We start from the raw sequence: 13,819 nt of genomic DNA on the forward strand, positions 1-13,819 counted from the left end.
GAGACTATATTCATTTATTACGGCACAAAACATACTCAACCCCTGCCAATTTGGATTCAGGAAAAATAAAAGCACTAACGATGCAATCATAAAAATGCTAGATCTGCTTTACACAGCATTGGAAAATAAGGAATATCCACTAGGAATTTTTATTGACCTAAGAAAAGCTTTTGACACAGTAGACCACGGCATCCTACTCCACAAACTTGACCATTATGGTATAAGAGGCCATGCGCTTGCATATTTCAAATCTTACCTTACTAATAGGTATCAGTATGTCACCATTAAAGACACAGCATCAACAACACAGCCACTTGATACTGGAGTTCTGCAGGGAAGTGTCCTTGGTCCCCTGCTCTTCCTCATATACATCAATGATCTTCCAAACGTATCTCAACACCTGAACTCCATTCTCTTTGCTGACGACACGACTTATGTCATCTCTCACCCTAATCTTGCCACCCTCAACACCATTGTTAATGAGGAGCTGATCAAAATATCGACTTGGATGACAGCCAATAAACTTACGCTTAACACTGACAAAACCTACTACATTATGTTTGGTAGCAGAGCAGGAGATGCGCATATTAACATTAAGATCGACAACACTCTAATTGCCAGGCATAATGAGGGCAAATTCCTAGGCCTATACCTCGACAACAACCTGAACTTCAGCACCCATATCCAACACATAACCAAAAAAGTATCCAAAACGGTTGGGATCCTCTCCAAGATACGATACTACGTGCCGCAAACTGCCCTTCTTACACTATACCATTCACTTATATATCCATACTTCACCTATGCTATATGTGCTTGGGGTTCAACTGCAGCAACACACCTAAAGCCAATAATAACCCAACAAAAAGCCGCAGTAAGAATAATTACTAAATCCCATCCCTGGCAACACACCCCCCCCCCACTCTTTATAGATCTAAACTTACTCCCTGTTCAGTACATCCACACTTACTACTGACTGTGCAATCTACATCTACAGGACCTTAAATTCCAATATTAACCTTGACCTAAAACGCTTTCTTGATAGTTGCGACAGAACCCACAGGCACAATACCAGACACACACATCTCTATGACATTCCCCGTGTCCGACTAAACCTTTACAAAAATTCAATGTATGTCAAAGGCCCTAAAATCTGGAACACCCTACCTGAAAATTCTAAAACTGCAGACACATTCATCACCTTCAAAACTACCATCAGAAAACATCTTATCTCCCTGATACACCCCGTCAACTAATTACACGAGTACCACCTGGTGGTTAACAGTTACACTCACTCACCCATTTGACCATAAACAGAAATATCAATCTCAGTCTCAAAATAATAAATCTTAACTAGTCATAAGTTGGCCTGTGATACTCCAATACTGAAACTATGTATAGTGCCAAAACAAAAGCATTCACATTGCTAAACTCACAAACTAGTATTTAGTCACTTAGCCATAATACCAACTTACCTCATAATTTTGTAATATTTTAAACTTAAGATTTAATTTAAGTCTGCCCGAAATGCCTAGCCATGCTAGGTGTTCTAGTGGTACACTCTGTAATTATTATTTTACTACATGTAAACAATACAATAACCAAATTCTGTAAACTCAGCACTGTAATCCTTATAGAGAATAAACTTTGAATTTGAATTTGAATTTGAATTAATGATACATTGTTATCAAGTCTAGGATTGAAGTGTCTAATATACAGACTAAAAATTCTTAAGTCTAACTTATTTTGTGCTTTTGCTGCACATTTAAACTCATTAGTATATAGTAAAATACTCACCGAATTCGGTATACATAGACAATGGTATATAATAAAACTGTAGTTGTATTGGATAAAAATAAATTTGAGTAAGTTCGTTTAAAAATAAGTTGGTGTTTAATTAACCAGAGTTCTCCTGGAAAATTCAGTAATCTTCTAACTTCAAGAGCTTAAAATACACCTCAAATATCTATCCTGGTTTTCCGGCTCCTACCTGTTAGCCAAGTTGAAGACTACCATCATGCTTTGAAAGTTTTTTCTTTTTTTTTCCTTTTTTTTTAATTCCTCTGCGTTTTGCTTTATTTTTCTTTGACAAGCATTAACAAATTCTTTACTTATCTCTTACCATCCTCATTATGTTGAAAATGTTATTGCAAGGATTTACCAACCTTATTTTTAGGATTAAGCTTCTGAAATTTTGAGTTAGGGTATACAGTACCTTAATGCTTTCTTATATAACTATGTAACCTTTTTAATAAATATTATATCTATCAGAAAAATGCCTAGTGACATCAGCGTGTTTTACCTACACTTCCATGGGACTCCAAACCATGAGTTCCAGAACAGTATCGTCTTCCAGCCATCAGTAGTTTTCTTGGACATTTCTGATGAGTAACTAGGGTCAGTAGGACGTGATTGTGAAAGCAAAGCAAAATCTTCAGTAGAATTCCCGTAGGAAAAGAAAGTGCTCCCGTTTCTAAATTCGTCTATAAATCGCACCATTTTGGCTACCAGAAAATCTGGGGCTATTCTGTATGATGCTGGGCTAGAGACCCCGCCATAGATCGTAAGAACTGTCAGAGTCAAACAAATCATGAACAAAATGATATGGTGTCGGCCTATGACCTTGGGATACATGGTGAAATGCTGCTTCTTCAAACTATTATAGAATTACTAAGCAATAATGAGTTTTTTTTAAGAATCTTGAAAATTGCTGTGCATACTGAGGACACCAGTGAATGTAAACCTTCCGGTGTCCACCTGCTTGTGAAATTTCTGGGTTCTTGCGTTTTTCTTAACTCCTGATTTGGAAATGTCTTATAAAGCTCTCTATAATTAATTTTGCTTTTACGTTGAATATAAAGCAATGTTTTTGTTTATGAATATTTCGCTTTCTTTTCAGTATTCTTGAAGCGTCAGACGCTCACTACGCACATCCTGGAAAACAGGCGATCAACTCTGACACCTTAAGTCATCAGGTACTCATTTCACGTTCTTTTCTGCACAAGTGTTCGTTTTAAAGTCTTTGGGCATCAAGTGCTCATTTCAGATGTCTTTGTGCATTAAACTCTCACTTCAGAAAACTAAGGAGTAGGGCGCTCACTTCAGATGTCTTGGAACGTCAAGTGCTTCCTTTCAGACGTCTTGAGGCACTAGAAACTCACTTCACACACTTTAAAAAAAACGGTCACTCACTTCAGATGCTCTAGAACACCAGGCGCCTTCGGGCAGTCTTTGAGGCCGTCGGGGCTTACTTTAAGGATCTTAGAGGAGGAGACGCTCATTTCAGCTGTCTTGAGACTGATATCTACGAACTCAAACCTCATTAAAGTATACTTCTGACGTTTTCAGGCAGCGAGAATTCTCTTCAAATTTCGTGGGGCACCAAGATGACATTTAAAATGGCGTCAGCCGGCAGTCTCTTCAGACTCCTCGGTGACAACTTAAGCTTACTTCACATACCTCGACATACGTCAGAAAAGCTTTCAGATTTCGAGAATTCTAATATTTTTTTGGAAGACCTGTTTAGTGTACGGCGGCAGGAATGATACTGATCACGCCTGTGGTCAGCAGAGGCTCTGGCAGATAAAACGGCAGTATCATTGGGAGGGGTGGGGGGTTATGGGATAGAAAGGAGGGGCAGTGACAAATGTTATTGTTTTCAGAATACAGAGGCAGAATATTCTGGTTTTGTTGAAGAGGGATAGTGAAGAGTAGCAGGGAGGGGTGAGAGAGTTGGGAGGGTTCAGTGTATACGTAGGCGTTGAACAATACAAGCAAATATAAACCCTCCACTCAAACTTCTCCTCATCAACCTTAACAGGACACATGACCATAACACAAGACACAGATCTCTTTTTGATGTACCTCGTGTCCATATCACACTGTGTAAAAACTCTATGCACTTAAAGGGCCCCAAAATATGGAATTCATTACCAGAAGATACTAAAGTAACCCTGTCTGAAAATCAATTTAAGACTTTTCTCAAAAGCCACTTAATCACCCTAGACTAAATACTAAATACTCAGTACTCATATACTCAATTATGTATTCCCTTATCATAATTTCAACAATTACTTTGAATCTTTTATCCATTGTCGACAGGAATTTAATTGAATCATTGTTTTCACAAAAAGCATTTTTGAATATATGAATATATCTTTTATCTTATATAAATCAGATTCACTTATAATAGATAATCTGTGATTATATATACTCTAGATATATACTCAAGAATGAATAAAATAGGCAATAATATGGCAAGTGTTGGCGACGCCGGCAGCGACAGAAAGCATCCGCCCTTTACTTTCCCACTCTGTTATCTTCCCCACACCATAACCCCACACCTAGCATGTGTTTATATATGATTAGTGGTGAGGTTATCACGTATGTAACCACAGGTGTGGTCAAGACAGATGTATATATAGGTGAAGACACGATCACTGTGGCCACAGTGGTGGTGGTGGTGGCGGCGGCCACAGTGGTGGTGGCGGCGGCCGCAGTGGTGGTGGTGGTGGTGATGGCGGCGGCCGCAGTGGTGGTGGTGGTGATGATGGCGGCGGCCGCAGTGGTGGTGACGGCCAGCTGCGCCACTCTATGCTGCTGCCTTCTTCGTTTCTCTAGTGTTATTCATAGTTTCTAATAGCTTCGTGCTGATTGTACGCAAATACTGTCTCTTTGAGGGAGGCATTGTGTTAGAAATTTATGCAGTATAAGACAAAATTACGCAGCCCAAGGTCTGCTGCGTTCACTCAGAGCAACACACCCCAACTTCCTTTTGACACTTGGTCGGCACTGAGATAGCTGTGGTCTAGCAGCTGTATTTACAGCCACCCACCCTTCAAGGAAGGTTCCTTGATGTTGGTGAGGGGCTCTTGATTTAGGGAATTGGATCTGTGCTCCAGTTCCCCGAATTAAGCCTGAATGCCTTCCACATCCCCCCCAGGCGCTGTATAATCCTCCGGGTTTAGCGCTTCCCCTTGATTAACATAATAATAACATAACATACAGCCACCCAGAGCGTTACCAATTTCTATTCTGAAGCATTTGGCACAAAAATATGAAAAAAACAAAAAATACGAAAAATGTCTAAAAATGACAACATATTATTATTATTATTATTATTATTATTATTATTATTATTATTATTATTATTTTTATTATTAGTAGTAGTAGTAGTATTAGTAGTAGTGGTAGTAGTAGTACGTACGTATTATTATTATTATTATTATTATTATTATTATTATTAATACATACGTATTATAATTATTATTATTATTATTATTATTATTATTATTATTATTAATTTAAGGAACTAGAGCCACACATCCAATTCACAGATCCATCACTACGTACATACTAAAATAATAATAATTATTATAACATTAATAATAATACTACAATGTAATAATAATAATAATAATAATAATAATAGTAATAATAATAATAATAATAATAATAATAATAATAATAATAGTAAGGAGAAACTTCAGAAGGCTGCCAGTAGTTGGCGCCACCATCAGCAAAACATTGTTAACCACTACTAGTACACTTTTCACCTGTCTAGACTTAGTATTAGGTTAAGTTTCCCCGAAATGCTTTGGCATGATAGTGGCTTTCTTTGCTCCAATCATATTATGATATGCGAACACACATTGCAACCTTAACAAAGAAATTAATATTTTATTTATTTTTTTTTTATATTTTATTTAAAACCAATACAGTTTAACATAAAAATAAAGAAACAGTATGGATCTCAATCAAATTAACTGACAAAAGGGTTGCACCTATATGCTGGCAAGTTATTGCTGCAAAAACATACAACAAGAACTTACGGCAAGAATATAGCTAAAAAAAATACTGTCACAAGGTCATGAATTAACATATATACACATTCATTGATGCAAAACCTTGCATATATATAAATTGTACATATAACATGACATCTGACAAAGGCTCAATACACTTGAACATAAAATATACAAAGAAGTTATATCAGTTAAATCTCATCCTTCGCATTAATCAAAAAACCAAAACCTAACATCATAATCTTACTAGAACATCTACATACGTATCCCTAACAATACAGCTTTACATATACCAACATACGAAAAAACATAAACCGTCTAGATATGTCTGTATACCATACAGACTAAAACTTAACATCAAGAAGTTAGCATTGACACCAAACCGGTATCAGGGTACAGACCATAATTATAAACTTTAAAAAGAATCGAATCATACATATATAAAGTATTACATAACGTCTGACCCATGACAAAGGCTCAATACAATAGAAAGGGATACACACACACACACACACACACCCACACACACACCCACACACACACCTGTGACGAGCGGGGTCCCACAGGTGTCGGTCCTAGGACCAGTGCTATTTTTGGTATATGTGAACGACATGATGGAAGGGTTAGACTCAGAAGTGTCCCTGTTTGCAGATGATGTGAAGTTAATGAGGAGAATTAAATCTGATGAGGACCAGGCAGGACTTAAAAGAGACCTGGACAGACTGCACACCTGGTCCAGCAAATGGCTTCTCGAATTTAATCCTGCCAAATGCAAAGTCATGAAGATAGGGGAAGGGCACAGAAGACCACAGACAGAGTATAGGCTAGGTGGCCAAAGACTGCAAACCTCACTCATGGAGAAAGATCTTGGGGTGAGTATAACACCGAGCATGTCTCCGGAAGCACACATCAATCAGATAACTGCTGCAACATATGGGCGCCTGGCAAACCTGAGAACAGCATTCCGACACCTTAGTAAGGAATCGTTCAAGACACTGTACACCGTGTATGTCAGGCCCATACTGGAGTATGCAGCACCTGTTTGGAACCCGCATTTGATAAAACACGTCAAGAAACTAGAGAAAGTACAAAGGTTTGCCACAAGGTTAGTTCCAGAGCTAAGGGGAATGTCCTATGAAGAAAGATTAAGGGAAATCGGCCTGACGACACTGGAGGACAGGAGGGTCAGGGGAGACATGATAACGACATATAAAATACTGCGTGGAATAGACAAGGTGGACAAAGACAGGATGTTCCAGGGAGGGGACACAGAAACAAGAGGCCACAATTGGAAGTTGAAGACACAAATGAGTCAGAGAGATATTAGGAAGTATTTCTTCAGTCATAGAGTTGTAAGGCAGTGGAATAGCCTAGAAAATGACGTAGTGGAGGCAGGAACCATACACAGTTTTAAGACGAGGTTTGATAAAGCTCATGGAGCGGGGAGAGAGAGGGCCCAGTAGCAACCGGTGAAGAGGCGGGGCCAGGAGCTAAGACTCGACCCCTGCAACCACAAATAGGTGAGTACACACACACACAAAAAGTTTCACAAAATCACATTAATCAGATGCACTGTATGCACAAAGCAAAACAGTATCTAAGTATATCTCATCATGCAAAAACTCAGCACGTAACATAAAGACAAACTAAAACACACTACATGTCGCAAAGAACTTATTACTCAAGAATCATGTCATACAAGACTGATACACATCAAAATTATTTTTTATTATCACACTGGCCGATTCCCACCAAGGCAGGGTGGCCCGAAAAAGAAAAACTTTCACCATCATTCACTCCATCACTGTCTTGCCAGAAGGGTGCTTTACACTACAGTTTTTAAACTGCAACATTAACACCCCTCCTTCAGAGTGCAGGCACTGTACTTCCCATCTCCAGGACTCAAGTCCGGCCTGCCGGTTTCCCTGAATCCCTTCATAAATGTTACTTTGCTCACACTCCAACAGCACGTCAAGTATTAAAAAACCATTTGTCTCCATTCACTCCTATCAAACACGCTCACGCATGCCTGCTGGAAGTTCAAGCCCCTCGCACACAAAACCTCCTTTACCCCCTCCCTCCAACCTTTCCTAGGCCGATCCCTACCCCGCCTTCCTTCCACTACAGACTGATACACTCTGTACATGTCCGAACCACCTCAACAACCCTTCCTCAGCCCTCTGGACAACAGTTCTGGTAATCCCGCACCTCCTCCTAACTTCCAAACTACGAATACTCTGCATTATATTCACACCACACATTGCCCTCAGACATGACATCTCCACTGCCTCCAGCCTTCTCCTCGCTGCAACATTCATCACCCATGCTTCACACCCATATAAGAGCGTTGGTAAAACTATACTCTCATACATTCCCCTCTTTGCCTCCAAGGACAAAGTTCTTTGTGTCCACAGACTCCTAAGTGCACCACTCACCCTTTTCCCCTCATCAATTCTATGATTCACCTCATCTTTCATAGACCCATCCGCTGACACGTCCACTCCCAAATATCTGAATACATTCACCTCCTCCATACTCTCTCCCTCCAATCTGATATCCAATCTTTCATCATCTAATCTTTTTGTTATCCTCATAACCTTACTCTTTCCTGTATTCACTTTCAATTTTTTTCTTTTGCACACCCTACCAAATTCGTCCACCAATCTCTGCAACTTCTCTTCAGAATCTCCCAAGAGCACAGTGTCATCAGCAAAGAGCAACTGTGACAACTCCCACTTTATGTGTGATTCTTTATCTTTTAACTCCACACCTCTTGCCAAGACCCTCGCATTTACTTCTCTTACAACCCCATCTATAAATATATTAAGCAACCACGGTGACATCACACATCCTTGTCTAAGGCCTACTTTTACTGGGAAATAATCTCCCTCTTTCCTACATACTCTAACTTGAACCTCACTATCCTCGTAAAAACTCTTCACTGCTTTCAGTAACCTACCTCCTACAACATACACCTGCAACATCTGCCACATTGCCCCCCTATCCACCCTGTCATACGCCTTTTCCAAATTCATAAATGCCACAAAGACCTCTTTAGCCTTATCTAAATACTGTTCACTTATATGTTTCACTGTAAACACCTGGTCCACACACCCCCTACCTTTCCTAAAGCCTCCTTGTTCATCTGCTATCCTATTCTCCGTCTTACTCTTAATTCTTTCAGTAATAACTCTACCATACACTTTACCAGGTATACTCAACAGACTTATCCCCCTATAATTTTTGCACTCTCTTTTGTCCCCTTTGCCTTTATACAAAGGAACTATGCATGCTCTCTGCCAATCCCTAGGTACCTTACCCTCTTCCATACATTTATTAAATAATTGCACCAACCACTCCAAAACTATATCCCCACCTGCTTTTAACATTTCTATCTTTATCCCATCAATCCCGGCTGCCTTACCCCCTTTCATTTTACCTACTGCCTCACGAACTTCCCCCACACTCACAACTGGCTCTTCCTCACTCCTACAAGATGCTATTCCTCCTTGCCCTATACACGAAATCACAGCTTCCCTATCTTCATCAACATTTAACAATTCCTCAAAATATTCCCTCCATCTTCCCAATACCTCTAACTCTCCATTTAATAACTCTCCTCTCCTATTTTTAACTGACAAATCCATTTGTTCTCTAGGCTTCCTTAACTTATCTCACTCCAAAACTTTTTCTTATTTTCAACAAAACTTGTTGATAACATCTCACCCACTCTCTCATTTGCTCTCTTTTTACATTGCTTCACCACTCTCTTAACCTCTCTTTTTCTCCATATACTCTTCCCTCCTTGCATCACTTCTACTTTGTAAAAACTTCTCATATGCTAACTTTTTCTCCCTTACTGCTCTCTTTACATCATCATTCCATCAATCGCTCCTCTTCCCTCCCGCACCCACTTTCCTGTAACCACAAACTTCTGCTGAACACTCTAACACTACATTTTTAAACCTATCCCATACCTCTTCGACCCCATTGCCTATGCTCTCATTAGCCCATCTATCCTCCAATAGCTGTTTATATCTTACCCTAACTGCCTCCTCTTTTAGTTTATAAACCTTCACCTCTCTCTTCCCTGATGCTTCTATTCTCCTTGCATCCCATCTACCTTTTACTCTCAGTGTAGCTACAACTAGAAAGTGATCTGATATATCTGTGGCCCCTCTATAAACATGTACATCCTGAAGTCTACTCAACAGTCTTTTATCTACCAATACATAATCCAACAAACTACTGTCATTTTGCCCTACATCATATCTTGTATACTTATTTATCCTCTTTTTCTTAAAATATGTATTACCTATAACTAAACCCCTTTCTATACAACGTTCAATCCAAAGGCTCCCATTATCATTTACACCTGGCACCCCAAACTTACCTACCACACCCTCTCTAAAAGTTTCTCCTACTTTAGCATTCAGGTCCCCTACCACAATTACTCTCTCACTTGGTTCAAAGGCTCCTATACATTCACTTAGCATCTCCCAAAATCTCTCTCTCTCCTCTGCATTCCTCTCTTCTCCAGGTGCATACACGCTTATTATGACCCACTTCTCGCATCCAACCTTTACTTTAATCCACATAATTCTTGAATTTACACATTCATATTCTCTTTTCTCCTTCCATAACTGATCATTCAACATTATCAAAATTATACATAAAATTATTCATAAAAAAATCTACTATATTATACCTACATTCTTAAAAGTGTTATATCTAACATAATGAGACCTTGAGCTCTACATCCACACTTGGATGCCATAAAGTCTCAATGAAAACCAGGAAACCATTCCAAACCCACATTCACAACACTCTCACGACACCCCCCCCAAAGGAGGCGAGCCCGCTGTGACCCCCTGACTCCCTCCAACCTATGAAAACCCCTTCACTCACTCATTATCAATCACAGATTTACGAGAATCCCTAACGTTAGCATTCTCTACCCCTCTGAGAAAGCCTGATCCCACCTCCTCCCATACAAATCTCTGTTACGACACATCGTACGATAGAACGTTACCGCCAGAACCTTTCTTCTCTCCTCACTATCCCCTCTCCCCCTCATCACCCACGATATACATATATAATCTACCATGATATAATCTAAAGCTCTTATGACACCCTCGTCTAAACCACCCATATCTAGACTTAAAGCACGCAGAACCGACACCCCACGGCCCCCCACCCTCTGTACCAACCTACTTAACCAGCACCTAACCTCCTCTAGCCCTTCACAAAAGTAAACTACATGGAACGCTATCTCATCCCCTCCACAGATACCACACCCCCCACCCTCTAAAACCTGTCTCTTTCGTAGTATCTCGCCAGACGGATGGATCCCATGCAGAAAACGAAACATCACCTCACGCGCCCGAGGGTTTAACTTCATTGTACTAAATCTAAACCAAATACTCTTCCACGCATACATGGGGAACAAACTATCAACTGGGATAACGCACCTACCTACAAGTAACCTACACAAAACCCTTATACGAACCTTTCTCAGCTCCCTAACCAACATCACGGCCCTCAAAACGATTTCGCATTCCCTCAACTCCATTCCTCGATACCACATACCCAGCCTGTCGTGTATCCTTCCCAACTGCCTCGCGTTCACACCCTCACGCAACACTTCCCATTTAATAAACACACATTTAGCCCTCCGTCTCAAATCCATCAACCCCAACCCACCCTGACTTACAGGTAACATTACAACTTCCCTCCATAACCAATCACAACGTGAACCCCACAAAAATTTGTACACGGGTCTTAGAATTCCCGCAATCGCTGTCCCTGTAATTGGGAACACAGCTGCAACATGCCAAATCTTACTATACAATAAAATGTTTACGACTATCACTCGCTGTATAAGAGTTAGGTGCTGGGGTCTCAGAACACCTAGACGCCCCACGATCCTTTCCAATAACCTATCCGAGTTTTCCTCTCGCGCCGCAACCATGTCATCCTTATAAATAATACCACAAATCGTTAAAGACATCGCCCATTCTTTAACAACATTACATCTCTCCCCCACACCCCCCACCCAAGAACCCAACCCCATGCACCTTGACTTCGCACTATTTACCTGCATACCCGTGGCACTTCCAAATAATTGCACAACCTCGTCCAACACTTCCATTGACATCCCTTCACGAATGAGAACAGTGGTGTCGTCAACATATCCAATTAAACCCGGCCAGGCCCTCCCACCCCCCACACTTCCCTCACATGGCGTACATAAGCTGCGGTCAACCATTCTATAAAAGGGGTCCTGGAAACATGCAAACAATATTTGGGACATAGGGCATCCCTGTCTAAGGCCTCTACCCATTGCAATATCCCTCCCCATACACCCATTAATCTGTATCCTCATTTTCGCCCCCTTGTATAACGTATTTACCCACTCGACTATTTCCTCCCCAAAACCCTGTCTCCTAAGTATAACTTGCAAAGCTCCCCTTTCCACTCTATCATATGCTCCCTGCCAATCTAGAGCCAACAAAACCGCCCCTTCACCCCCACCCTTAGCTTCCACAAAACTTCTCAGTATCCCATATCCTTCAATCATCGACCTTCCCGGCAACCCAAACTGAGATTTTGACACCACCCTTCCCACAACACATTTGAACCTATTACCTAAAATTTTTGCAAACACCTTATAGTTTGCACACATCAGTGATATGGCTCGGTACTCCCGAAGGGTGGGCTGCCCCTTGACCTTCGGGATCAACACTACAACTGCTGTTACCTGCTTCTCCCCCAACTTACCCTTCTCCTTCATACGATTAAATAACCTAACTATAAATCCCCTTATTAACGTCCAATGTTGTAAATAAAATTCTACTGGGAGACCGTCAATACCCGGCGATTATCCCTTCCTCATTCCCCTTAACGCATTCTCTATTTCCTCTGCCGTAATAGTCCCACCTAAAGCCTTTCTGTCACTATTTCCTAAGTTACACGTCACATACGTACACACCTTGTCCAACGCCACGTCACCCACCCCCCCCACTGTTCCAGTACTTCTCTTACGAAGCCTCCGCATACGCACACATCCCCTTCGTGGTTCGTATCTCCTGCCCTGCTCTATAATTCCCAACCATCTCCGTTACCTCTAAACATGGGATAGCTGTCACCACCTGCCTTTGCTTTTGATGCCGCAAAACACACGCTGACGGCTTGTTGCCCCAAAGCACTTCTTCCACCCCTGCCTGCACCCTTACAGCTTGAAACCTTTCATTTTGCAACACCCTCAACCTCCCCTTTATTTCAGCTATTTCATCCATAGGAAAATTATTCCCACCCACCCCCCGATCATAGCAACCTCTTAACCTATCCTCTAAATAGTTACCCAGTCCATATTTTAAATTATTAATACGTTTTCCTTCTCTCACATAAAACTTTCTAATCCTTTCCTTTGCAACACTATCCCACCATGTCACAATGTCATCCACTCCCTGTTCTTCCACACTAAGCTCCCTCCATAGGACTGAAAACCCCTCCAAACCCTCCTCATCACCTAACACACTTATATTTAATTTCCAATAACTTCTATATATGTCCAATAACTTCTATATATGTCCACCACCACTGCCCTATGATCTGACATTGTAGCCTCCACAGTACTGAAAGATTTCACATCCACTCCCTGAGAAAGGTACACTCTATCTAGTCTCGCAGCATATCCACTCCTAACAAACGTATATTCAATCTCCCACACCGCCCCCCCCGAAGGCATCACGTAACCTAACATCCCTTAATAAATCCCTAAGAGCCACAGACATATATCCAGCCCCTCTTGGGTCCACATCAGCCACCCTGATTACACTATTCCAGTCCCCACCAACTATCGCCACCTCTGGCGATAGAAAAACACAAGATCCTCACACACAAAATCATTCTTTACCTTTATGTTATTTTCTGCCGGCGCATACACACTCACAAAAGACACACGCTTACCCATCCACCACCCATCCACACGCAACACCCTCCCTCCCCCTCCT

General features: G+C 41.0%; 1 protein-coding gene across 3 annotated transcripts in view; it reads right to left on the minus strand.

Annotated features, from left to right (window-relative positions):
- The window catches only part of LOC128691399 (alpha-(1,3)-fucosyltransferase C), a 25,696-nt gene extending 22,111 nt beyond the window's left edge, over window positions 1-3,585 (minus strand). The window contains exon 1 of one of the 3 annotated variants that reach the window (XM_053780256.2): window positions 3,460-3,585. In XM_053780256.2, the coding sequence (XP_053636231.1) occupies window positions 3,460-3,467 (8 nt within the window). In that variant the 5' untranslated portion in view covers window positions 3,468-3,585. Of the gene's footprint in view, window positions 1-2,302 lie in introns of all 3 variants that reach the window. The other 2 variants (XM_053780255.2, XM_053780254.2) reach the window with 2 other exon arrangements.
- Between the last annotated feature and the right edge of the window lie 10,234 nt (window positions 3,586-13,819).

This window comes from Cherax quadricarinatus, chromosome 36, assembly GCF_038502225.1.
Source record: "Cherax quadricarinatus isolate ZL_2023a chromosome 36, ASM3850222v1, whole genome shotgun sequence".
NCBI classification, from domain to species: Eukaryota; Metazoa; Arthropoda; class Malacostraca; order Decapoda; family Parastacidae; genus Cherax; species Cherax quadricarinatus.